Source organism: Buteo buteo, chromosome 17 (genome assembly GCF_964188355.1).
Source record: "Buteo buteo chromosome 17, bButBut1.hap1.1, whole genome shotgun sequence".
Lineage (NCBI taxonomy): Eukaryota > Metazoa > Chordata > Aves > Accipitriformes > Accipitridae > Buteo > Buteo buteo.
In genome coordinates, this window is record NC_134187.1 from 16,814,781 (window position 1) to 16,841,647 (window position 26,867).

At 40.8% G+C, this 26,867-nt stretch overlaps 1 protein-coding gene across 2 annotated transcripts; it reads left to right on the forward strand.

The window, feature by feature from the left end:
- Positions 1-304: 304 nt before the first annotated feature.
- Positions 305-24,173, forward strand: YWHAQ (tyrosine 3-monooxygenase/tryptophan 5-monooxygenase activation protein theta). 2 transcript variants are annotated; one of them, XM_075049160.1, is made up of 6 exons: positions 305-461; positions 1,680-2,064; positions 17,936-18,059; positions 20,601-20,764; positions 21,130-21,225; positions 22,284-24,173. In XM_075049160.1, exons 2-6 carry the CDS (start codon positions 1,771-1,773, stop codon positions 22,341-22,343), a joined length of 738 nt encoding a protein of 245 aa, XP_074905261.1. In that variant the 5' UTR covers positions 305-461; positions 1,680-1,770; the 3' UTR covers positions 22,344-24,173. The 2 variants fall into 2 exon arrangements, with proteins under 2 accessions (XP_074905261.1, XP_074905262.1); XM_075049161.1 differs by having other exon boundaries at positions 309-461; positions 1,677-2,064.
- The last annotated feature ends 2,694 nt before the right edge of the window (positions 24,174-26,867 follow it).

Sequence of the window (26,867 nt, forward strand, 5' to 3'; positions counted from 1 at the left end):
CCACCGGGCACCCCCCGCACTGTCCCGTGCCGGGGCCGGGCCCCGGCTACCGGGGAAGGGGGGAGGGGGACGGCGGGGGAGGGGAAGGAGGGGGGGGTGGTAGAAGCATCACCATGGCGACAGTGACGTCATCTCACCCTGGATCTAATTGGAGGAAACCCCGTGGCCCCAGCCGCAGCCCACGGGCCAACCGAGCTTGTGCCCTGCCCGCGCTCGCCCCCGCGGCAGCGCGCTCTGCTCGGATTGGCTGTCGGGGCGCGGGGGGGCGGAGCCCGGCTCGCAGGCCAGGCCGCGATTGGCCGCGTGGGCGCGGGCTGAGCAGCGGGTAGGCTTGCCTGTGCCAACGCCCTTTACCGCTGGCTCTCGCCGGAGACGGGAGCGGCTCTTTCTCTCTGCCACAGCCCCGAGCGAGGCAGCCGATCGGGTGGCGCCCGCGGCCCGGCCTACCGCAGCGGACTCAGGTGAGCGCGGTGCCGCGTCCCGGCGGCGGGCGCGGGCCCCGCTCCGCCGCCGCGTCCTCCATTTTGTGATCGCGGCGTGGAGCGCTCGGCGGCCCCGGGGAGCGGGAGGCGCAGCCAGCCAGCGCCGCCATTTCGCACCCGGCGAGGGCCGCCGGCTTCCTATTTCCGCCCTGCCGCCGCGGGGACAGCGCCGGCCGCCCTCCGTCCCGTCCCCGCCGCCCCCGCGGCCTCCCGCCTCCACCCCCCACCACCCCCCACCCCCTGCCGTCCCCGGGGACGCGGCCGCCCCTGGCCCCCGCCCTCGCCGAGACCCCACCCACCGCCGTGCCACCGCGCTCCCCCACCGGCAGTGCGGGGCCGCCGCGCCCCCCGGCGCCCCCAGGGCCGCCGTCCCGGGGCCGGAGCTGTGGCCGCCGAGGCCGGGCGGGGGGTGGGGGAGAGGCAGGGAAGAAGCACAGGCCCCGCCGCGCCCCGCCGCCAGGAGGCGAAGCGGGGCCTGGGCCGCCGGCCTGGACCCCGGGCTGCCCCGCCCCGGCCGCTGTGAGGTCGCCTGGCCTCGCCGGCCCCGCGGAGCGCGGGTGCCCGAGGGAGGCGGGTCCCGGGCCCGCTCTGCCAGCCCGTTGGGTTTTAACCCCTTCCTTGCCTCCCCAGGGACGAGCTCGTCCCGCTCTTTTTTTTTTTTTTTTTTTTTTCCCCCGCTTGTCGCAGCTTTGGCATCTGCCTTTCTTCGGCTCTCACCTGCAGGGCTTGTGGCACACGGGGGGAAGGAAGGGCTTTGCGGACAGCCCCCCCGGGCTTGGTGGTGGCTAGGTGTCCTTCAGGTCCGTGTTTGACAGCATTTTAGTGTGTTCACGTAAGGCAAGGAAGAAAAAGCGGGGTGAGGACAAAAAGTCCCCTCTGGTGGAAAACCAGTTATTTCCAGTGCTTGGTCTTAAGGCTGCTGTCCCTTGGCTAGCGCTGAATATGCCTTCCCCAGTTGGGTTTCTAGGTCGTGGTTTCCCTAGGGGTGGACCCTTGAGACGAGTGCCTCTCCCCTTAGCCCTGCGTGGGAGGGCAGGATGCTGCAGTCTGTCTCTCCACAAGAAGCACCTGGAGATGGGAAAGGGGAGGCAAGGCTCACTGTGACCCTTGGGTTTTGGTAGGTTGTGAGGGGTGGCGTAAGATTGTGTTCTGTGGTGTTTTATCCTAGCGTCATGATTACTGTCTTCTTTCCAGCAGGTATTGAGGTGCATTCTCACATTGCTAGTGTGACATCCCCAGCTTCTCCTGCTTTTGCTACTATACTGCTCTTGCCCCGCTGCCAGCCACCATGGATAAGACCGAGTTGATCCAGAAAGCCAAGCTGGCTGAGCAAGCTGAGCGCTATGATGATATGGCCACCTGCATGAAGGCAGTAACTGAGCAAGGTGCCGAGCTGTCCAACGAAGAGCGCAACCTGCTCTCAGTGGCCTACAAGAACGTAGTGGGGGGGCGGCGCTCTGCCTGGAGGGTCATCTCTAGCATTGAGCAGAAGACAGACACCAGTGACAAGAAGATGCAGCTTATCAAGGACTATCGGGAGAAGGTGGAATCTGAGCTCAGGTCCATCTGCACCACTGTGCTGGTGAGTGTGAGCTTTCCTTTTTCTTCCATTCTTTTTAAAAGAAAGACAGTAGTAATGTGTGCTGCTGCACTGGGGGATAAGACTAGGAACTTGACTGGGGAATATCATGTGAAGTATTATGCTGGGGTAGGGGAGGTCAGTGCAGTAACTTCTGCAACCGTTACGTGGGTTACTGTGAGGAGGAAGATCATCTGCACTGTGCTACGGGTCCCGTATGTGTAGAGGTATTTGAGGTACACGCTCAATTTTGAGTGTGTATTTGGAGTACGTTTTTGGATGGAGTGATCCATAGGCAGCATTGTGCTACGTAATTGCAGAAATGCAGAGAATTTAGCCTTGTGCCTGTTTGTGTTGTGGTTAGTAAGCTTATCTATTCATAAGATAAGCTGTAACAAGAATGAGAAAACCCCTTTATATCTTCAGATGAGAGCTAATAACCTGTTAAAAGCATTTGAAGTACTTGGGTGTGCATTTCATTTACTCCTTGTGAAGAAAAATACTCTCAAGGGGTCTTTAAGGGACGTTTTGAGGATTTTTTAAATATAAAATATGATTTTATGAAGTAAGACATCTGTATTGAAGATGGGAAATAAAGATGTATAGAAATTGGCCTTGTCAGAGTCAAGCTGTCTTCTCAGGGGAATCTTTAAGATGAATTTGCAGTAATTATGGAATAATGTAAAACTAAGGTGTGAAGACTGGCATGACACCGCAGGCATGCATCAAAGCCTAGGAATACATTTTGGTACAAGCAGCGGAATTCCAGACGCTATCGATAGCGAAACTGTACTGTACTGTAGTGGGAGCTGAAGAGACGCGCATCAGCAGTGTGGAGGCTGCTGGACCTTATTCTGTGTGACCAGGGAGTTGTGGCTGCGGGAAGCTGCATGTGTGTAATGCAATAGTAATGTGGCAGATAATCTTCAGAGGTTTATCTGCTCCTCTTAATTACTTTTTGTTGTTGTTGTCTAGTATTGCTAACATGAGAACAGGAAGAAGCAAGTCGATAAGGAAATGAACGATTTTGAGGTAAATGTATCCTAGATTGGTTTAGGAGACCTGAATTTAAAACAGACAGGTTTGGAAGTAACTGAATTTTCTTAAGCGTTCTGGTTCACGTACAAGGGAGTACTTCGTGCTTCCTTGCATGCTGCCACCTAGGGTTTTTTTGTTTTCTAAATCAGTCAATATGAGTTACCTTTGCTTGAAAATAATTCGGAAATTTATTAGCATAATGAATCAGTTGAGTTAATTCCTTAACACATTTAAGAGGTCATGGTCTTCCAAAGAAGCTGTTTCTACAGTTACAGGCATCATTAAGCTGTAGAACTTTCACCTTTGTGAAAATGATGTGACTTGTGTAGGGCACTGATTCCTATTTCCTGTGACAAGAGTTTCGCTAGAACCTGTGTGATGAGGTGCCAGCATTCATGCTGTTGTCACTTCTCTCAGTGCCCCACTTCAGAACTAACTTCTGGGACCTCAACATAAAGCTCACTCTTCAGACTTCTTAATCTCCCTCTGTCCTTCTACCAAATCTAGTTCCTACGAGAAGGTTATGCATAAAATCTCATACTGGTTGTTGTGCCATCTTGACAAGGAGCTCGTGTTTCCTTAGGGAGATTGAGCATCTCTGAATAGTAAAGGTAGTGAGCTATTTCACGCAGTGTCTATGCTGAAATTATTTCAGTCACATCAAATGGCAGACAGCAGGTAGTCTGGTAGCCATGCTAACGCAAAGCTGATGTAGGGAAGGCAAGCTCTTCCTGTGCTAGCTGAATTTTTCCCTGCATTCTAGTCTTTCTTTGTTCTTGGCCATGGCCTGGTTGGCAACTCTCTCTTCCCTTCTCTCCTGGAAGGCAACAGGAAGTAGTGAAGACCAAAACCTGTGTTCTGCCCTGCTGGCAAAGATGTGCCTTCCTTTGGTAGGAGGAGATGTCAGCTATCTACTGGAAGCCTTCTGATTTTTAGTCCTTCTTTGAGGGCCATGTGCAGTTACGTTCTGTTCTGCTTCTCTGCCTTTCCTCTTCCATCTACCGCTCCTTTGATCCATGAGTCAGCATCCAGGAGGTTGGAACTCACAATGTGCAGGCACTACAAAGGACCGGTTTCCTAAAGCTGAGCCACAAAGTAGTTTTAACTCCTCCTTCTTTGAATGGTAATTTCTTCTTTACTATAGTAACTGCTTGTAGCTTTTTTAGATCTCTTAAGTTGAATCTCAGAGGTGCTTTTTTAATTCTAGGAAGTAGGAAGGCAGCTAAGCTGAAACAACTGCTGGCAAGTAGTATGGAAAGGTTGCTTGTCATCTGGAGTATTTGGATTTAGTAAGGGTGGATGTATTGGGTGGAGTGTGACTGCTCTTAGTCAGACTACTAATAGTTTTTTTTCAAAAGGCTTTTTTTGTTTTTTTGTTACTGGCATGGCTTACCTTTTCAAAATGAAGTAGAACTGTTGTAGAAACCTTCATTTAGAAATACTTGTGCTAGCATTACAAAATACTGCTAATTTCTGATTAAAAAGGCAACAACGCTGAATCTGCAATAACTTCTTTTCCTCTAAAGAATGCTTCCAGCTAATTAGGTAAGGCATTGTTTTAGGGCATAGTTTGATAAGAAACTTAAATTTAATCACCACTAGAATACAAACATCCAAAATCATGATGAGATATACATATAGATACATAAATAAAAAGAAACCTTTTACTAATTATTTAATTAATGTATAACCACCATCCGTGGTCACAGTAAGATATTCCATCTCATGCCAAGCAGTGAAGACATTTCTTTAACTGCCTGTCTTGCAAGTAGGAGTAGATGTGATTTGAACTCTTTTTAACTGTTAATTTTATGACTGGTCTTGCAGGTGAGAGTGGCTCTTTAATGAAGAAATGGTATGACTTTGTCAAACAACTTGCACAAATGTTTTATTTGAAAGGTATGGTAGGAGGTTTTATTGAAGTCTCTGTACTGATTGACTAATTCTTTGGTAATGTAGAGAATTATGTTGAATCATCGCTTATTAGTCAACTCTCTTGTCCTTGAATAAAGAAACAGGTTTGCAACTTAACTTTTTTCAAGGTAAAGTTGAACTATGTTGTTTCATATACTCTGTGAGTGCAAAGTTCATGTTTCTTCATATTCTCTGAATGATTTCAAGATGGGGATGCTAGATAATGTAGAAGGGTTGGGTGCAGCAGTAACTTTCATTTGATTAGTGAAATAACATGTGAAACTTTGAAGATCGAATGTACGATATAAGACTAATGCTTTATTGTATATACACCCTGCAGTTTAGTGACATCAGATTTTCAAAAAATGTAACTTTTGAATTGGAACTTCTCTGGGGGAGCAGATCAAACTGTTGGGTTTTCTGAGATCCTCAATCCCGACTACTTGCCCATGGTTTAAAACTCTATGAAGATGCAATGGCTAAAATTATTAGGGCTTGGAAACAACTGTGTCTTGATGGTTACTTACTCCTAATGTCTCTAGCTGAAACTTAAAAGTTTTATTTTAATATGCTTTTAAGTTTTTTGCATAGAAAAGTTACATATATGACGCTTTTCAGTTGTTCCCAAACATCTGTTTTTACCATGTCCTCTGTAAGCAGTTGTACATTGCACTGTGTCAGGCCCATGTTGGCCAGTTTCTCTAGAAATGAGCAAGGGCATCATGAACTTTTAAAAATGGACCAACAGTAACATTACTTGTGCTGTTGATTGTTTTCTGTACCCTGCAACAGTGCCTGCAATGAAATAGTCTTGAGCTGTAAGGTGTATCTTATTTGAGTTTTTACTTCTTAAGGTTGAGAGGATGCTTGTAAATGTTTGATCTTCTGTGAGATTGCAGTGTTAATTGTTGAAGGCATGTATTAGTGTGTTGCTCTTGCCAGCTCCCCTTTCCTTCCTTCCTTCCTTCCCACCCCCCGCCAAGGTTGCAATGTTGTTACTACTTCTGCTTTGCATAATTAAGAAACAATAAATGCTAATAAAAACAAGGGTAAAAATCTATATCCACTTCTGATTTTTATCCATTTTGTCGATCTAGTTCTAAAATTAATCACTTAAAACAAAAATCCCCATGCTAGAAGGTGATGTTCAAAGTGGCTTTTTTCAACAGGACAAGTTCATAGCTTCATTGAAAATGAGGTTGGCATTTTCTTGCAGCAGCAAATAGATTCCTCATGTCAGCTAAAATATCTGATGTGAGATGATGAATAAGCTTTGACCATAGCCCTGTTTTTTCCCTACTGTTACCTTTGGCCTACAGAAAAGTGAAATCTAGATATTTTTTTTTTTTACACGTGCAGAAATTTTGCAGATTCAGTAGGTACCAGCTTGATGCTGATATGAACAATATGCTAGGGTTTCATGTCTTGTGACTCCTTTTTCTCTGCTTTCCTATTTTCAGTGAACAGCCAGAGTTTATACAGAAATACATAGTGTTGTAACAGTAAAACTCTGGCATCTGAGTAAAAGAATATTACAGTCTTTTGACACTGGGAGCTATGCAGGATGCAGTTTTATTCTGAAGGTCAGGCTAACTAACCACTCAAGTTAATACTACTTTTGGACTTGAATTAGTTGTCCCGATAGTGGTTGGGACAGTGCTTCAAGTATTACTTTTTTTGCCTTTTGTAAATTAAAGCAAATGCGATTGACTCATCCTTTTTAAGTAACTGACTGAAAGAACTAGCTACTTCATGACTCAAAGCCAGACCTTAGGTTGGGAACGTTACTTCTTGGCAAATCCAGAATTGTGGAGTGAATGTTAACTGAATGTTTTCATTTGGAATAACAGTCATCTTTTTGATGAAAGGTAATACATGGGGAGAGCGTTGATTTTTCTTTGTGTTCTTAGCATAACTTCTAGCAAATGTCAACACATTTGTGGTAAGAATTGTGGAACTTAATGCGCAAATCTTTTCTAGTTTAATATGATTGAAACTTAAATTCATGATCCAAACTTGCCTTACTTATAGTTGTACCTTCTCTTACTCAGTTTTTGCCCTTCATTAGAATCTGCTGCTGGAGTACTACACTTTTGTGCAAGGAAAACTAAATTCGTTTCTAGGAAAGGACTGACACTTGCAGAAACAAAGCGTAGAATGCACTGAGGTTCTTGAAGTGGCTGAAAACCCAACTAAGTTCAAGGAATTCTGATGGTAGCTGAGGCCTCCATCCCATGCAGTCATTGCTTTCCACCCCTTACCCCTGCAACTGCATACTGAATTTCTAAAACATACAAGCAGGCTAGTGAAGGATACAAGATAAATGGCAGCAAGGTATTCTGCCTGAGGTTCTGAAAACTTGCGCCATTATGTTATTTGCGTGTGCAGTGTCATTTCCTTTTTCAGAAGCTGCTGGGGTGAGTTTAGGTCACTGATTTGATTTGCATGGATATCTCCATCTTGAGATAAAGCTGAGAATAGGGTTAACTTATGTCTGTTGAAAGTAAAAAACCTGAAGACCGATGGCTTGTCTGTTCTTAAAAGTTTAAGAAATGATCGTGAGAGAATTGCACTTCTCTAAAGTCATAGCTCCTAACAGCTCTGAAAGGCTTGTCCTGAACGTTAACATCCTGTAAGAAGCAGGATGTGGAGTAATTGAAAATAAGAAATCATAATACTGATGCAGGTGACTAGCTGTTGAGAATGGGGCAGCCAAAGCCCCATCTATCTCCAGTGTCAAATCCATTTTTTAATGAGGTTAAGCTATAGATTAACTAACCTGGTTGTAGTCAAGGCTCTTAAAGCTTTGTCTATACAATACCTCAGTCCACTTGTACAGTTAGAATTATTAAATTTCTTGGAGGACATTTACTGGTTTGGTGGCCTTGAGAAAGTAGGATGTGCTCACTAAGTAGGACTGGACAGAAAAGACACAAATTCTATTTTTCTGCTAATGCAGTGAAGCTTTTAACAGATTTTTGTAAATCACTGTCATGCTCACCTGCTAGACAGTTGTCTTGCAGGCGTTTCTACTACCTTAGATACTAACATGATGGATGCCTTTTTGAAGTAAAACATAGAAGGCTCTGTATCAGAAAGATAGAACTTGATGAGGAAGGAACACAGTTAATTTCTTTATGATGGCATAAATTGGGGTTGTTCAGCACATTATTAAAGCAGTAGATTTCTGTAGCATAATTTCTGTATGGGCCCAGAAGCTTGCTATTCTGTTTCCAGTAATGGGGGATATCTGATTTTCAGAGGAAGGTAGTGAGGAAAATGGGGGTGGGGGGAGGGTGCCGGTAAAAATACATGGTTATGCTTTTTTGTAAGTTTGGTAGGTGAAGATGTATGCTTGATTAATAAGTGTTTTCTTATTTTTATAGATCTTAACCCTTTTTTAGTTTTATGCTCTTGGTTTTAGAGAATGGTAGGCCTAGTGCCTCTAGATGTTACTTGCTGTTTGTGTTTAAGTGCTTTTGTACTTGACCATAAACTTGAAGCTAATTTTATCACAGACTAACTAGGTAAGGTAAGTAAGACTGTTCTTGAACACCGCATTTGTGGCACTTAATCCATATACCTCTACCAAGTTCACTGGCCTGACGTTTACAGGTTCCTCCTCATCCTTTCTGCTTCCCAGGATGCTGGAACCAACATCAGAATGCTCCAGCTGAGCATACAGCTGACTTGTAAGCTTGTAATTTGCTAATTAACTCTGTACATCTGAATAACAGTCCACATGAACTGGGCACTTAGACATAGGAGGCAGTAAAAATAATTTAAGTGCCAGGTTTCACATCCTGTGGTTCTAGGCACCCACCAGAACATCAGATGTAAAGACCTATGAACTAGAAAGTCCTAAATTAGCTGTGATTTTGCTTGTGCCTTTCTCTTAATTTCTTAAAATAATCAAGGGTTTGATTTACCAGTTTCTAACATTGATAAAGGTTTATTCCTTGCTCTAGCAATCTTTATTCTGTCCCTTAATTTGTACGAGCCATCCACTGAAGCAGCTGGATACAGGAGTCATGTTAGGCTCTGGAAATGGAGAACTTTCCATTTGCTCTGATAATACGTATTCTAAATACACTACATACACTCTTATGAGGCTGTCAGTCTGATATTTTCTGGATAAAATTTCTTCAGGAAGTTCTGTTCTGAAGTTGAATACATTTTGCAAAATTCTTGTAAGCAGAAATTGTTTTAAACAGAGGTAGGTAGCAGGGTCTTAACAATAAAGTCAAGGTTCGCTTGCTATTAGAAATTGTTATAGCAAGGTTATCTGAAATGTTGGCTTCTAGATTTTGTGACTTAAAGGTTAGACTTCATTGTTGTAGGTTTTCTCACTTGGGGAGTAACCAATTACTGGCATGCTTCTAATACACTGAATGAAATAATACATTGCTGGGTTTCCTTCAAGGTGAAGCTGGACAATGCAGAAGGCTCTTCCAGCTGCACTAAGCAATGAGAAGAAAGTGCATCTGTTTCTTTATCTTTCTGGATTTCAGTGATCACCAACCCCTGATCTAGGGCTCCGAAACAGAGAGCAGAACTGAAGCAAGTAAAGCTTTTAGGCCCTTCAGAGTTTATTTATTGTCATAAAAGGCTCAGGTACTTGCACAAGGGCGACATACCTTAAACCCATGTAACTCCTGTATGCTGTTGTTCATTTTGAGTATAGTTGGTCTAGATATATCTAAGTCAATCATTTAATCATACCTTATGGGCTTCTGTAGCTGCAGAGCACAGAAATATTTTTAAATGCAGATTTAGACTTTTTCTATCACATTATGGAAGATCCCAAATGGAGGATGCTGGAAGAAACTTTTAGGTAGTCAGGATTCTGAAGGGAAGAACTTGATGACAGTAATGCATGTTTACCAAGAGGAAAATAACACTTGAAGTATTTTGAGGAATTAGCAATATGAAAAATGCAATCGTGGAAGAATGTTAGCATTAATTTGAGATAAATCTGTCTGATACCAAGAAAATTTTCCTGAAAGCTTTTGGCTGTGTTGTATGGCCATTACTTCAGCAAAAATTTACAATTATTGAAAAGGGGTATGACCTTTTTTTTTTTTTTTTGAGACTCATTTCTACCTTTGGCAGGGGGAAACTGGAAAACTTTAGGCTCTTCCATAAAAACTTGAGTAATTCTTTGACTTTCACTGGATTGTTGGTTTTGTCTGATGAAAATCTATAGAAAGGAGAACTTGCATTTCCACACACTTCTAGTTCCTGGCTTACATAGTTCTTTGGGGACCACAGAACTTTCTGACTTCTTGTTTTAGGAGAAATGTAAGCAGTGAATGTAAATGTTAGATGAAATTAATTTCAACCCCAGGTGGGAATAGTGTGGGCAGATGTACTGCAGCTGAGGCTTCCAATGCATTTGTTAAGTGGGATTCCAGATACTTCGTTCAGGGCCAGTCCTAAATATCGACTGCCAGTTTTTAAAACTATGTAGACAAAGACTCAGAATCAAATGGAAAAGTAGAATTAGGTCACGCTCTCTGTTTCCATGCCAGGTACGTTTGTCTCTGCTTTTGACAGTGCTTTGTCAGGTCATCTTAAGGCCATCTTAAGGCCATGCCATTACTGGAAAGGCATACACGTATTTTCCTCAATAGATAAACTGAAATACTAATGGTCTTAAGAGGTCTGTATGAAAACTATTTCATGTTCTCACAAAAGGAGTTGATGCATAGAGCCTGAATCCAGAAGGATGAAGAACTTGCTTCTGCTGAATTACACTTTTGAAAGTAAAGTGATCTTACTGTTGCAGCAGGGGACTCTCCCTTTCCTGTCAAGAAAACAAGGGCTGAATGTTAAAACACACCTAGGTTGCAGTGAGTCATACAGTGGACTTTGGAATGGCTGATTATACTTGAAGTAGTCAAGAAGTCTTAATACCAGTTTACTAGACGATTAAAATAGGCAGTCATTTGTGAGTAGAAGCATTATTGAAAGGTCTGAGCCTACGCCGATCGTTTGTGCTGTCAAACACTTTGGAACATTTAATGTATTTAAGTTCACATTCAGCAATTATATTAGGGGAATATATTGGTCTGAGCTGCCTCACCAACATTTTAGCTGTACTTCTTGACTGCAGCTAGGGTGGAAACCCTGTATGCTGTGCTTGTAGGTGGTTTTTCTCATTGGAGCTGGATGGACCTTCAGAAATACTTAAGACTGAAGAATTTTACCAAGTGTTTTGTGTGCTGCAGCCCCAGCTGAATTTATGTAGTGTCACACACTTTGTGTGGTGTGCCTGTTGGATGCAAGCTGCTCATCTTCTAGATGGGACTGTGACATAGAATCTGTGTTCAGGGTGGTGAGTTAACTTGCTAAAAAAACTGGTGTTGACATGCACTCTGCATGTGCATTATTTTTAAGGAACCTTGTCTCAAAATAGTCTTATTTTGAAACAGTTTATTCACTTGCCTGTGACCATTTGGTTCTGTGGAGTTTGGTCAATAAGTGTGCACTGTTATAGGCAAGTACAACGTTAAGTAATCAGAGTTACTTGCTGTCACCCATGTAACATGTTCTGGTGGCTAGCTTCGATACTCCTTAAAAAAAAAAAAAACAACCCAAAAGTACTTTAAAGCTCAAAATGGGGAACATTCTGTGTAAACTCAGGAAGGGAAGGAACACCTGGGAAACAGCCATAAAACTCAATCTAGTCTCTGTAAGACCTGTGAAAATCAGTACCGTCTGCTGGCAGGTCTGACAAGCACTTGGACAGTAGAGAACTTCTGAGCAGTTGATTTGAAGTTCAAGCTGGTGTGTTTTGTTTTGTTTTTTTCTTCACCTCATTGAACTTTTTCCATCATGGGGTGAGGAGGAATGTAAAAATTTTTTATATTATATGCATTGATATTGATTAGTTTGTTCTTGTATCAAAAAAGAGTAATATCACTGGATATTTTTTTTCTCTAGATGTGTTTTGTGTCATGAGTTAAAGCCCAGCAGAGGACTTTGTCTTAAATTACTAAAACCTGCAAGTACAAATTACTTGCACAAACTGTTCTGATGTTTGCTTTTAAAGAATAGCATTTAAAATCATATGGCCAAAAGATGAAGATGGTGTTGGAATAAGGTGTTTTAAACAACTTGAAGTAAGATATATGGGCCTTAGACTCAAGAAAATTGCTGAAAGAGTCTGACTTGAAAATCAAACTTTACATAGACTTCAGTCACAAAATTCTATGCCAGCAATTTTGGACATTGGCACACTCCTTCCTCCTTGCTAAAATGCAGCAACTTAATCAGTTTATATGTATGGGGGCAAACTTTTGGAGAGCGTTGCTGCTTATGATGATTGCTTTTACATTGACTGTTTTTTCCTTATGGTGGAGCAAAAGTAACAAAATACTGTACTAAGTTGGTGAGAAATGCAAATGGAAATGTAGATCAGCCTTTTAATAGCATAACATTAAATAACTTGGTGCTGGTGATGTGACCCAAACATGTCATGGGTGTTGACATCTGAGTGATGGTGGCATTGCAAATATTTTGAGTTACTTCAGTTTGCCACATTGCGAACTTCTGTCCGTACCTAGGTACATGATATCTTTAGCTTGCTTTGAAAATTGACCTTAAACTACTTGTGATCAGTAGATAATCTCTGGAGCTGACCTGGTTCATGTTCATCCTGTGGTATTTAATGGGTAGGTGTGAACAATGTATCTATTAGCTAATGGTATTGGAATATACCTAGAGACTTATGTATTTGCTTTTCTTATTGAAGTCCAATTCTAAATGACTCTTAAAGGTCAATTTGGTATTCAAGATTATTTTTTTAATTCATCTTTGCTGTCAAGATTCTTTATAGCTAAATATGTGGGAAGACAGAACAGCACAGATCAGATAGTGGTGGTATTTTTCTGCCGCTTGAACCTACCACATAGTTAAATTGTATTAAAAGTATTTAGTGTACACTGTGGTTGAACTTGATGTCTCAATCAGGCCTGCCTTTTAAAACAGGCTTAGATGGGGGAGGTTGGTGGGATTTTCTGTTTGGATGTCAGCTTTTAAAAGAAGGGGTTGTCTTGAAAACAGGTAACAGAAAGCATGTGGAGTGGGACTGGTGCGTGAATTCCAGGGGAAGCGTGCATGGTGTATGTAAGGAGAGGCTGGCTGGATGCACATACAACAAATAATTATGAAGGAGCTGTGTCTTCAGGGAGCTTCTTTGTCTGTATCAGGCACTTCAAGTAAAGATATGGCTGGCATATTCCTTTAGGGCTTGCTTTTCATAAAGCTGAAATAATGGGGAAGTGATGAGAGCAGATGAATTAAGCTTAATGTTTCTGGCTCAGGTTAATTGCAGTGGTCTGATACTACAAGGGCATGTTCAACCCTTGTTCCTGCTTAAGCAGAGGGGAAAAGAGACTAAGAAAGGACAGTTACTCAGCTGGGAAAGAACTGGAGAAGGATCCAAAAAGGCAATTGAAATGTAACTTTCTCTCGGCATGTAAAGGAATAAGTCTGCCAATGGAGAGAAAAATAAAAGAAATAAATTTCAGCTTTAAAGGGGGAAGAAATGGATTGCTGCCAGGCTCCTAGCCTGCTCCCCATGGCTTCTTCAAGCAGCTGCAGATCTGTTCCAGGGACTGGTAGCCCTTTGTTGCTGGCATCTCTTTAATAAATAAATAAGCCTGCCTTCTGTAGGAGGGGAAAAGAGTATGAGAATATGATGCTATTAGGATGGCAAGAGTGTTAGCACACTGTAAAGGTAGAAATAAATTGAGATGGATGAGCAACACTAATGAGAAGTGGGGTGGGAAATCCTGTCATGCTATGGGAGGACCAGCGCACCACTTGAGAATAATGTATTGGTGTGGGGGAAGTAGCAGAGACCAACCACAAGCTGTCCCAGTGCAAACCTATTCTAATGCAACCACACCAGGACACGAAGGGTCTGGCTTGAGGATAGAGTTTTGTTTCCTGTGTCTTCTTACTGGTGGTGGTTCTGAGAGTCGCTCACCAACAGGGCAGGCCTTCAGCTCGAACATCATGTGGCTTTTATGGCAGCGTCTGAGTGAGGCATGTGTGACATTGTAGAGCATGTGACTGCTGGTTGTTCAGGTCTTGGTTTAGACGGTGATAAGAACAGTTGCAGTTCTTAATGATGGTGGCAACTATATTTTGATACATAACTTTCTCTAACAAAAAAAAAAGTGATGGGCATGTTTGCTGTATGTGAACATGGATGGCAGTCTACTGTATTGGCTGACTTCATCACAGAATCATACCTGTGGCAGTGCCTGCCTCTCTTTAGGTAAAATTTATCGTAATAGATTTTGAGGTTGGCTGTGGTCTGCTTCATTGCTCAGGTTGCCTGTATTCATTTTACTATCAACTGATGTTTAAAATGAGGGTTTCTGGCTGATTGCTGTCTGATGGAAAGGTAGAAAAGCCCAAGTGGGGAAGGATAGAGAACAGATGTAGGAAATGTTGAGTTTTCCTGGCTATTACTGACTCACAAGAGTGTAAAGTAAATAATTTAGCTTATTGTGCTGTCTACTCTCACTGCCCCGCCAACATTTTGTCTGTTAGAGGGAGGGTAAGATGCCTTCCAAGAAAATATGATGATGTCCTGACATGAATGGCTCACTAAGTGTACCAAATACATTAATGATTTGAAAGATAACGTCTGGATAGATAAATAATGAGCTTTACTCAACGTCTATTTGTATTCTGTTCTATCCTACATGATTCATAAACGAGATCTTGTTCCATTTAAGACAATTAAAAAACCAAAACCAGATACATAAAGTCCAGAACGAGGATGTTCCACCCTAGTTGATAGAGGCGCAGATCTCTCCCTTACCATGCACTGTGGTAAGGATTAGGAGGCCCTCAAGACGAACTGGGAGTGGGAGCTGCTGACTAGGCAGTTCAGCTCCTCCAACTGAGGAGAGCCTAGGAAATAAAGCACTGTATGTAACCCACTCTTTGCTGTCTGAAAAACTGCAGTTCACTCCCAGCATCTGCTTTTTTCTCAGTTTCTCAGAAATCTGCACAGAACCAGTGTTTTTCAAACCTGCATAGTGGATGCAGCGCTTTCAGAATGCACTGCCATACAGGCTGCAGCACTACACGTTTGCGGTAGGACTGGCCATGGCAGAATCCTTCTGTGCTCCTGGAAGAAGCGTGTGGCCTACCCCATCTGAAAAAAAAAAAGTGGGCATAATGCTCTAAGGAATGTAGGTTTGAGGCTCAGTTTAAATTAGATACGCTAAAGCTCTCCTGTAAACATTATTTAGTGTACGCTAGATTTGTTAGTATTTTTAAGTTATAACCAAGCCACATCAGTTATGTATGGTACTCTACTGCTAGAGCTACCTTCCAAAGACAGACTTTTGTGATAAGATCAGTAATATTTTTTGTGTTCTAAGTTTACAATAAATCTTTAGGGTTTGGAAGGCAAAACCTAAACAATTCCCTTGTTGATGTAGTTGTAACATCTTGAGAAGCTTTATTTTAGCATTTAAAAGAAAAATCAGAGATGAAGTTATGTCAAATATCTGGTTTAAAATCCCATCCAACATGTCTTTCTTGGTTGTCTGGTCAGTGCTCCTTAGACTATGGCATAGTTTTTCAGATCTAGTCTGAGCACATGGATAAATCACATCTCTGCTGCTTAATGCAGTCCCTACCTTAGGATGATCTTTAAAGGCTGGTAGTTACTCTTTGATCGTGACTGATTTAAGGAACCTTTTTAAAAGTAGGTGTATTACACGTAAGCTTTCATCATTCTGGGCAGTTTCTTGTAAAAATCAAACTTCTGTGTTAAACTTGAGGTTACTGCATTGTTGTCTCTGAGACTTTGAAACTGGTTTGTGTAGTGTTGTGCTTTTATGGCTGGCATTGTACATCTGTCATAGGAGAAAAGCATCAAGAAAACATTGAGCCAAAATGTGAAGTTTTTCTCATTGCAGAAACCTGTAGGGTGGGAATAACTCATCTTAATACGAGGGATGTCTCATGCAAAATAACAGTATTGATATGAGGTTGTATTACCCATCTGCCTACTATGTCTTAACTGTTGTTTTGAAACATATCTAAGGTTTTGCTGCTTTTTCCACAACACCAGTGAGGTGTACCGTTCAAGATGCTTGCTCGAGCCCTTGCATACTTCACTGTGTTAAACTGTTATACAAATTCCCCACTTATCCCTGTGCCATACTAGCCAGTGTCGAGTCTTTGGCAGTGGTTTTCTAGCCTTACAAAAAGCCTTAAAAATGTCTGATTTGGTAAGTGGAAGGGTTTGTCAGGCTCAGTATCATCTTACCCTCCTGCTGTTTTCTTTAGGGTGATAATAAGAGCACTTGCAACTCTTTACTGTTTCTTAATGCCTTGGTAGGGGGATCTCTGAAGGGAGCTTGTCTGTGGAGCTATATGCAATATTACATTTGTGGTAAGCACACTGTGTGGACGCAAAGATGTTTTTTTCACCCAGTTGGAAGTACCCTACTACACGTGTTGATTTAAAATAATTGCCAACACCTCAAATGGAATTGGAATGAGTACATGCTTTCAGCAGGATTGTTCTGCTACTGTTGATTATTAAAGGAAGTAATAATGGTATGGTCGCATGCTAGGGAGTAGGTTTGTGTCTCAAATTAGCTCATTTTGATTATAGTGCTACAGTTGCTAATTAAAATGCTCCTGGGTTTTGCCTTAAAAGCCTACAGTTCCTTAAACATTTTCTTTGTAGCTGTTTCATGAATTTGGATACATGTTCCTGTAACAAAAATCTTACTTAACTAACCACAGTTTGCAAGCTTTGTGGAAACTTTCTGCTGCTTTTATGACCTGTTTATTTTCCAAGTAACTGAATGCAGATCTTTATCACTTAAATTCTTAGTGTAAAGTTGCTCTGAGTATTGTGGGATTTTCCTTGAGTCTATTAGAGCTTATTTGCATCTTTTGTCAACTCCAGAGAAGATGGGTTGGTTGTGGCAATGAGTTGGGTAAAATTGCCAGGGCTCAGGGACAAGGAGGTGAGCCAGAAGCTGTTTTCCTCCTCGTCAGTTCTCTGAAGTACCCCCTTCACTGGGGAAAAATCCTGTGCCTCTTTTCTCCTTCACCTTCACCCCTGCCTTGGAAGGGCTAGGAGGCCTTGCAGCCTTGGAGAGAGACTTATCTCCTCTTGCTGGAGGCTTGTAAACCTTTCCGTGTCCCTCTGGCTATCAGATAGGAGAGCTGTGAGCCAAGGGAGCAACCTTAGCAGCAGTTCAGGGTGTGCTAGAGCACTAGATAGCTCTTCCCGTTCCCGGCAGCAGCAGGGCAGACATGAAGGATGCCTCCCTGCTGTGCTGGAGTGGGTGTTACTTTAGGGTCTTGCAAAGAGCTGGTATGGTTTGGTGAGGCTGGCTACCGAATAGATGGGTGTGAATCCTTGGTGCTTTCTGGTAGGTGGGATGGAGATTCCTTATCACAAGTCTCATGAATGCAATTTATAAAAAAAATTAGCAGAGTTGTTTTTCTTACTTTTTTTTCCTGTGAAGTGGGAATAAGTTCTTATTTATAAATAGCTTTGAAACTTTCTGCATAGTGTTTAATTTTTCCAGTAAAAGCTTACTCATTTGCAACAACATTTCTGAAATGAGAAGTGCATATCCTGAAAGTAAACTCGGTCCTGAAACTATATGCCACTAAACCATTTCTTATTACTTTTTCTGCAGTATGATCAGATGATGACTGGTCATTTTAATGTACTCTCTAGCTTTGTGCCTTTACACAGTTTGTTTAAATGAGTGTGCCTCTATCTAAAATGCCCTTAAAACTCCTTTTTTCCTTGTAGCAAACATTCGAGTCCATCCAGACTTTCTGGAGAGATGAAAAATAGATTGAACTTAGTTGCAACAGTGTATGTAATATGTCATTGTCTTTTTTGTTGTTTCAGGAGCTGTTGGACAAATATTTAATAGCTAATGCAACTAATCCAGAGAGCAAGGTGTTCTACCTGAAGATGAAGGGAGACTACTTCCGGTACCTTGCTGAAGTTGCCTGTGGCGATGACAGAAAACGTAAGTACCTTGTGGTCTTTGGGTCTTTGATAGCTAATGAACTTCAGTTTTGGGCCATGGGTGAGAACAGTAAATGAAGTACACATGCCCGTATCTTACTCTGATTTCATGTGAGTTAGATGAGTGGGAACAACTACGTTTCTGTTGGAAATCTCCAGTGTTTATGCAGAGAGTAAAATTCTGAATAGACCTTAAGCATAGTAGGCTAGGGAATTTTAGCTGGTATTCCTGCCATCTCTCCTAAATTTCTGGATAGATGTTCCGTAATGTTTATTCAGAGCTTCTGGAGAACAACTTAGGTGAAGGTCTGCTAACATATTTAATGTTGTTTGTTTGTATTTATTTATTAAAACAAAGTTGGTGAGGAAGAGTAAACAGGTTTCTGCAACATTTTTTACTCCATGATGGAGTTCTGTTGATCTGTAAGTTTTAATCATTTCAGTGTGAAGCAGGCTTCATTGTAGTCGGCTAAGGTTATAAAGAAGCAACAAAATTACTAGGTTGGTAAACTATCCAAAAAAAGTGTGAGCTGCGCTCTGAAACGGTTGATGTTCACAGGGATAATACTGTCCCTGTAATTTTAGTTTGCCGTTTTGGATCCAGCAGAAAAGGCCTGGAAAACTTCACAGCTGGTACTGTCACTTGGTACTGGGCATCCTGAGAATGTAGAACATTCCTTGAAGTTAGAAGATGTGCATAGGTGGTTGTAAGTACCTCAGGAAGCTCTTCTGGGGAGGATTTTAACTCTCTATTCAGAGGATGTATTGAATTAAGTGTTAGAACTGTCTTGCAAGGTGCCCAGATACTGTTGTGATGTTAAAAACTCTTGGTATGGCATAAGCTAGTGATACATTTCTACATAACAAACTAAAATTAGTCCTGCAGTGATGCTGTGACACAGAAAGGAGTGTGTTAGAGTGGGCAGAGTGCTGAAGTGACTGTCCCTTTGGGTTGGGCATGGTAGGCATCTGACAGTGTTGGCTATTTTAAACCGATTGAATTGCAAAGTAGGAGGACAGAGCTGATTGTCATTTAAATAAAGGCTTTGTTAGCCTCCTTGTATTGTAGGAGCCTTTAAGTTGAAAGATGAAAATACACAAAATAGAGTAAAAGACTTTGCATTAATGAGTTGCATTCAGAAATTCTTAACCCTTTGCCTGATTCGAATGACAACAGCAGGTCCAAGTGTAGCAGAGACAACTTGTCTTTGGTTTTCACAAAGATAACCTGATTTATATTTTGTCTCAAGCAACAGTTACAAATCTGTGGGCTTGACTCAGCAGAGAAATACCAGTTTATCTTGGCTAAAAAGACTGCATTTAAAGTGATATGTGTGCTAATATGGGTGTTTACTGTAGAAGAGGGACTGATTGATAAACTTATTAGCAGATCTTGGTGTTTTGCTGGGAAGTTACAGCTTATATGTATCACCATGCATACATTTTGTGCTTGGCTCCTTGCAAACTTCTAGGAGTTTTACTTGAAGCTTTTCTGATGTTCCACCTCTAAACATCTGTTTATTTTCTCAGTTTCAAATATATTTTATGTACTTATAAGCTAACTTATTTCCTGCATTTGCTAGGTTTCTTGCCTTTTTTCACCTGTTCTCAACAAATGAATAGTCCATTAGCACTCATTACAGTGTGAGTACTGAAAAACCCAAGTCTGTGTTGTGACTCTTTTGAATACTTAACAGATTTTACTTAACAAACTCTTTTTTTCCCAGCACTTTCTAGAGCAATTATGGTATTAGCTGCCTCAGAGAGCTCTATTCTGAGCTCTGACAATGGCCTTTCTTTTCATGCAGTCTCCTTCCATTCTGCAGGCATGTTTAGGGTAGCTGTTGGCCCTTTGGTTGTCTACCGGAAGAGAATCTGGAATAGACTATATATGTCATACTCTTAAAGTACTCACTCTGGCCTGGTAACCTCTTTTCTCTGTGGTATTTTTCCCGGTTATTTTGGGCACGACCTTGGGGGTTTTTTTTATATTGACCTATCTGCGCCCAATTTTTGGAGGCAGACTTTCAGTTTTTCAGGAACATGCAGTACATGCCTTCCAAACTTCCTCAAGAAGCAGTAGGGCTGTACAGACAGTAAGTAGCCTTCTTTACTCTGCATACCCAACTCACAGGAGCGTGTCTGTCCTGTGCAAGGAATGAAGCAGGAGTTCTGTAGAAAAAGTAATGCACAGATATTTTTTTTTTTTTTTGTACCTGAAGTATCAAAGGCCATTGAGGTAATACAGTCATCTTGGATGTTTGTATTTACTAATTTTTGCGTGTTTATCTGTCTTTTGAATACCTTTGCTCTGTAGTAGCTTAATTAGCTCCCTGTGTTTTGTCAGTGGGGCAGCTGTACTTTAAAATGGGTTTAAAGTCGTTGCGTTGATTAAAGTAAGTGCAGTGTTTTGCTAAGAGCAGGCTTAATAGAGGACTATTCAGTCTCCTACTAATGGAGTACTTTAGGTAGTCATAGCTTATTTTAAAAAAAAAAAAAAAGGACCCCAAAACCCCTTTAATGTTTTTCATTCTTTTAACAGAAACAATAGAAAACTCACAGGGAGCTTACCAGGAGGCATTTGATATCAGCAAGAAGGAGATGCAGCCAACACATCCAATTCGCTTGGGTCTAGCTCTTAACTTCTCTGTATTTTATTATGAGATTCTCAACAATCCTGAGCTTGCCTGCACACTGGCAAAGACAGTAAGTTACTTCTTTCTTCTGCATGCCTGCAGGGACAGTAGGAGAGTTTATGCTTAAAATAACGTGAATGATTATTTCCTAGAGTTTATGCAGGAAATGATCCTATTTAATGTATCTGTTTTCCAAGCTCATATTGTTAGTGGGATTAAAGGGGCACAAGTGGGCTGTATTTACAATGTGACTTAAATTTTCAGCAACATGGCAAGCTTTTATTATGCCTTTATTATGCTTCTGTTTCAAACAAAGCAATTCAGGACATTAACTTCCAATGTAACTTTTTTTAAGCTACCATTACTGATAGGTTTAGCTTCTGGTTGTTTAATGATCAGTTAATAGAAAGACTAAAGATAGTTTAATTATTCCAGGCGTTTGATGAGGCTATTGCAGAACTTGATACACTGAACGAAGACTCATACAAAGACAGTACTCTCATCATGCAGTTGCTTAGAGACAACCTAACAGTAAGTTGCCTTTTTATGTGCTATCTGGTTCTGTAACCATGTATTTGCTCAGTAGGACTGAATTTGTGATGAAACAAAACCCTTTTGCTCTAGCACAAAAACATAACACTGATTTGGGCTGTTTACCCTACTATACCTTTTCATAATTTAGTTTGAGTATAGTGTAAGTTGATGTCAGCAACTTCATGCTGTGTAATCTAGAATAACAGCTTGGATAGCTCACATTCTTCATTGTTTGATGGCCTTTTCAGTGGAGGGGGAGAAGGTGCATTCAGCTAACAACGTACAAGATGGGACAAGGAGTCAAAAAATAGTAGTCTGTGATCTGTCAGGGATTCTTAATCAAGCTTTTTGATGACTACCTCAGAAACAAAATGTCTTTCCTGTTGTATATCCAGTGCAGCTTGCTTTATTCATTTTCCTGATTTTCATTTAAAAGATCCAGAATTTCAATGTATTAAGAATAAAATCAGTTGATGTTTGAGTACGTATTATAATGATTAACCATTTAAGAAAAGTGCCTAATGGAACCACTAGGTTCTATTAAAATATGTAACTAAGGCAATTTTTTAGGGAATATCCTCTCTGCATCTCACTGCATTTAAAATTACAGCAACATTTATTATTTTGCAATACGACTTCAGTAGGAAAATCTTTTATTAGCACTGTAAAATGCTTAGCTTCATTAACCAAAATGGCAATCTTCACTTTCAGGATTCAGACCGCTGCTTTTGAAATTGATGCTACTCTTGAAGCTACCATTCAGACTTGTTGAATGATCTAGGATCAATGACATAACTTGCTATTAAGCACAAAAGCCTGGATCTGTTCAGAACACTGTTCTGCCTCTAATACCTGAGGTGCATAGCTAGTTGTGCCCTGTGCATGGGGAACGATTTCCAATTACCTCTCTCCAAGCAAGTATACTTCTGTGCACTGGTACTTCGTAGACATCCTTAACTCTAATTCATTATCATTTCTATACAGTCAATAATTGTCCCTCTTTGGAAGTAAACCTGTGCTTCTGAAAGCTGACACTGTTTTTCTTTTCTTTCTAGTTATGGACATCAGACAGTGCAGGAGAAGAATGTGATGCTGCAGAAGGTGCAGAAAACTAAACTGCACGTGGGGTGTCATTCTCCCTTTCCTTCTCAAGAAACCTTTTTACACGTCTCCATTCCTTATAGCTCCACTTGGATTTCCTATAGCAAAGAAAACCCATCCATGTGTATGGAAATCAATTTATAGTCTTTTCACACTGCAGCTTTGGGAAAACTCCATTCCTTGATTTGTGTTTGTCCTGGCCTTCCTGGTGTGCGGTTACTGCTGTAGAAAAGTATTAATAGCTTCATTTCATATAAACATAAGTAACTTCCAAACACTTATGTAGCGGACTAAAGTGTACCTGGTATTTAAAAAGAAATCTGAACCAGTTCCTGCCAGTTGACTGTGTTTTGTATTACAGTAAGATATGAAAATGTAGTTAATTGCAACTAAAGAGTGTTCCACATAGCTTTTAATTCTCCACATTCCCTTCTTATTCTGCAGGGTTTCCTTTCCATAATTGACTTTCACATGCTACTGTGTATTCTTTTCAGTAGGAATATGGAAGTATTGGGCCAGATCAAGTTGAGCATTTCTAGTTTGGAAAATGACAAATTGACTTGCTTCCTGTATCGTGTAATACAGAAGCTTGTGTGTTTGAAAACAGGGGCTTCTCTTAATCTTCAGTTGCTGCTGTTTAAGTTGATATCCCTTCCCAATAAAAGTTCACTTACACTCCTGCCTTTGTAGTTCTGGTATTCACTTTACTATGTATTAGAAGCAGCATGTTACTGCCGGAGTACAGGCAGTGCTTTTTGGCAGACTAAAGTGCATGTCATTTCTTAATACACTGGAATGGGAAAACCAATTGAAGTTCACATGTCCAAGTATAAAATTTAGTACTTTTCCATGCAGGTTTGTGCACATGTGAGAAGGTGTCAAGTTTGTCCAGTGATTGTTATTTAGAGAGTTTGGACCACTATTGTGTGTTGCTAATCATTGATTGTAGTCCCAAAAAAGCCTTGTGAAAATGTTATGCCCTCTGTAACAGCAAAGTAACATTAAATAAAATTACATTTTATAAACCACTTACTGTTGACTTGTAACAATTCCATGTAATCACTTAAGGGCTAAACTTAAATGTAAGTATCTTGTGCTAGAAGTATCTTTCTCAAATTTAGTGCATACTTTTAAAAAGTCTGCTTTTAAATGAACTCATTTTATGAAAATATCCTCCATAACTTTTCATAGTTAACCTGACTTGTGGACTTCTTAATAACTAAATCCACTTGAGCTAATGGCTTCACCTTAATAATGACCTAAGAAAAAATAGCCAATTTCTTGGTATTCTTCCATGGCATGCAAATCTTCTCATCTAAATTATGCATTTTTTTATAATTGCTTGAAATTCTCTGATCTGTTCTCCTGTTGTGTTTTTTCACTGATGGTCATCGTTATTATTACAGTGTTCCAGCTACACTTGTAGTAATGCAGAGGAATTTGTCCTGCTCTAGAACAGTAGTTTGTGTGCTGCCACATCATAATCTGCTTTCTGTTGTTCTTAGACTGCTTTTAGTATTACTGTTTCCCCCAGTTCTTGGAGCTTTTTTGTAATAATACATGGCTCTGCTTTTTTGTTCCCGCCTTTTTTTTTTTTCTTTTCTCCCCTAGATCTCTTAAGAGTTTTTTCCTAAACCTCTACCTCTTAGTTTCCCATGTTGGTGGGTTTTTGAAAATATTTAACTCCTATTAGTGTCCTGGCTAGACAGGATATGACATTATGAAAAAGGACATATTTCTAGTCCTTGCAGGCTTCTGATGGTACAGCTTCCACCTTCCATGTTTTTGTTCATTCTTTGAGTGTGCACAATGAGTGTTCCTATAATAAAACTGTTCAGATTATGTGCTTCGATTGACATGCATTGCTTTTTTAAAAAAAAAAAAAAAACACAACAAAAACCCCAACAAAAACTGTATCAATTCCATTTTCTTCATGCAGTCACTTTGAATTGCTGTCAAAGTATTGTGTGGCAGGATTCTATATAAACTTATATGCTTCTTAATTGGTGTTTTGGTTTCATAATTTCTTCCCCTCCCCCATGCATTTCTTATTGATCCTTTATTTGTTTCATAAAGGTTTTTAACTCTGAAGTGCTCCCATTCTCTAGTAAAGATGTTTCAGTACTGATGTTGGCAATGAGCTTTATCTGCTCATTTAAGAGTTTGCTTTGTTTGCTGTCTTCTGGAGTGCCGCTGTCTTCTGGAGTGCCGCTGTCTTAGCATGCATTACATTGTCAGCTAACGCTGTTCTCTTGTTTCCTTCCTTTTGCAACTTGTTGGGAGAGCTGTCAGTTTTCCTTACAGGAACATTATCTGGGGCTTATATCTAGATTATAGCTTAATTTATTAAATGCTTTTTCTAATGTCTATCAAGCTGGGCAAATTCTAGCTGTCTCTTGTTCACTGCATCTACATTTTGCACAAAAAATAAGTCTTGAAACTGCAACATCAGCTCTTGAACTTTAATAATAATGAATGCAGCATCATCTTTCTTCATACTGTTACTTGCAGAATTTGGCCATTGATGTGTATTTTTTGGAAGAGGAAGGAATGAAAGGTGTAGGGGAATAGGATGATGGTACAAAAAAGGAATAGACCGTAATTCCCAAAGTGAATTTGCCTAGTCCCCCCCTCCCAGGTAAATTCATTATTAGTGCAAGACCCCAAGTAATTAGGTGCATTCATGTGGTATTATGGTTTCCAGCTTCAGGAGATAATTTGCATGCACTTACATGCTGCTCCGCAGCTTAGGAAATGCTGGACAGACGAACACCTCAAATCCTGAACCATACTTATTCTTTGTGAGCCAGACATAAAAATGACAATGCAATCTAAGACACCTTAGTAAAACAACAGTGTTTTGTTAGATTAAGGATAGGATTTTCATATGCTGAATACAGTTGTATACAATAAATTCTGTGGGGCAGAGTTATTGTCGTAACCTCTACAACAAGTTTCACATTAGTGCAGTAATCATCTCAACTTCCTTGTTAGTATTTTCAGAATATTGAGAAAAAACTGCGCTCTAGAGTTCTCGCTTTTCTGCCAGATGGTGATGGTAGTAGAGGTGGTACTTCATATAAAGCCATTTTCTTTTGAGGTATTCGTGCTGTAACTCAGTTCAGCAGCAAAACAAGGAGTTTTGTACTTAATTTCTCAGTATCTTAGTTGAAATGAGTAATGTCAACAAACCACACTGTTTTCTTCTCTCCAGGTGTAGTTGCAACATTCCTGGTGTGATAGCAGGCTACTTGTTATAGCCGGAGAGAAATTATTTTATGATTCTGTAAAACAAATAGAGCACTTGCTACGTTGCACCTGACTTTGTTTTGTGCAGTACAGAGCAGTGTAGGGAGACCAGAGTAGGTTGGGGGAGGGGGTAGTGGTGTTTGGTTTTATTTTTTTAAAGCTTTTGACTTAGACACACATCCTCCCCACCCCCCAAAAAAAAGCCAGTAGAAATGTTCATTGAGATAACCAGAATTTATGTGACTATACAAAATACACTAATATTTTAAATGTTAATGTCGTTTTCAAAGTAATAGTAACATCCTAAGTATGTCTGAGAATGGTCTGATACCACATAAAATTATCTTCCATATCAAACCAAGACTGTAAATTGGGTAGTAAATGATCATATATAGGAAAAGCATGAACTTTGAAATTTGTTCTTAATGTTACTGGAAGACTACAAACTTGAAATCCCAATTCTGCAGCTGAAATCCCAGACCTCTGTAACAAGAACTAACTGCCCTTTTCTGTGTTAGCGTAGCTAGATGACACAACTGCTGAAAGCTCCAGCAATTACAGCTTGGCCAGCTTTCAGATGAATAAAATGCCAGTGTGGGAAGGGTGAAATGTAAGTACCAGCTTTGGATTACTGCCATGGTATTTTCCACTACGCTGTGAAGACTTGCTAGAGGAATGCCTTTGTCGTCTTCTGCCAGAATCCTTAGATGGCTGCCAGAATCCTTAGATGGATAAACAGACATGAGTACGTCTCTGATAATAAAGTGTAGCCTGAAACTGTGTGATCAAGTATTTTAAAACTTAAGTTTCTGTGTATGCAAACTTGTTTAAGGGAAGTTTGCCTGTAGTGTAGGATCTGTGACTTGACATCAGTGTAGGAATCCCTGAGCTGAGATTCTGTAAATGCCATTAGAAGTGGCTCATAAGCTCTTTTATTGCAAATGATATTCTCAGTTGTCCAATCTCTTTGCTTAGTTAAATCCTCATTCCTGCTGTTGTCATCATAATTGTAAAATCCCCCTACTTCTGGAAACAAAAGGACAGTTTGTAAAACCTGTTTGGGGGGAGCAGGGTGGGGTTGGGGTTTTTTAGGCCTTGGCTTCAAATTACGTATGGCTGCTGATCTTGTTATTGCTGAGCAGATGCTGGGTATTTTAGATTTGTTGTAAATATTTTGGAAACAATAAAAGGGACTCGTTATGGCCCTGTAAGAGAGGGAGGAAAAGGACAGGGAGATGTTTGTTTGTATGCTCTAGATTACTTAAACTGCACTCTCCAAGGAAAACTCC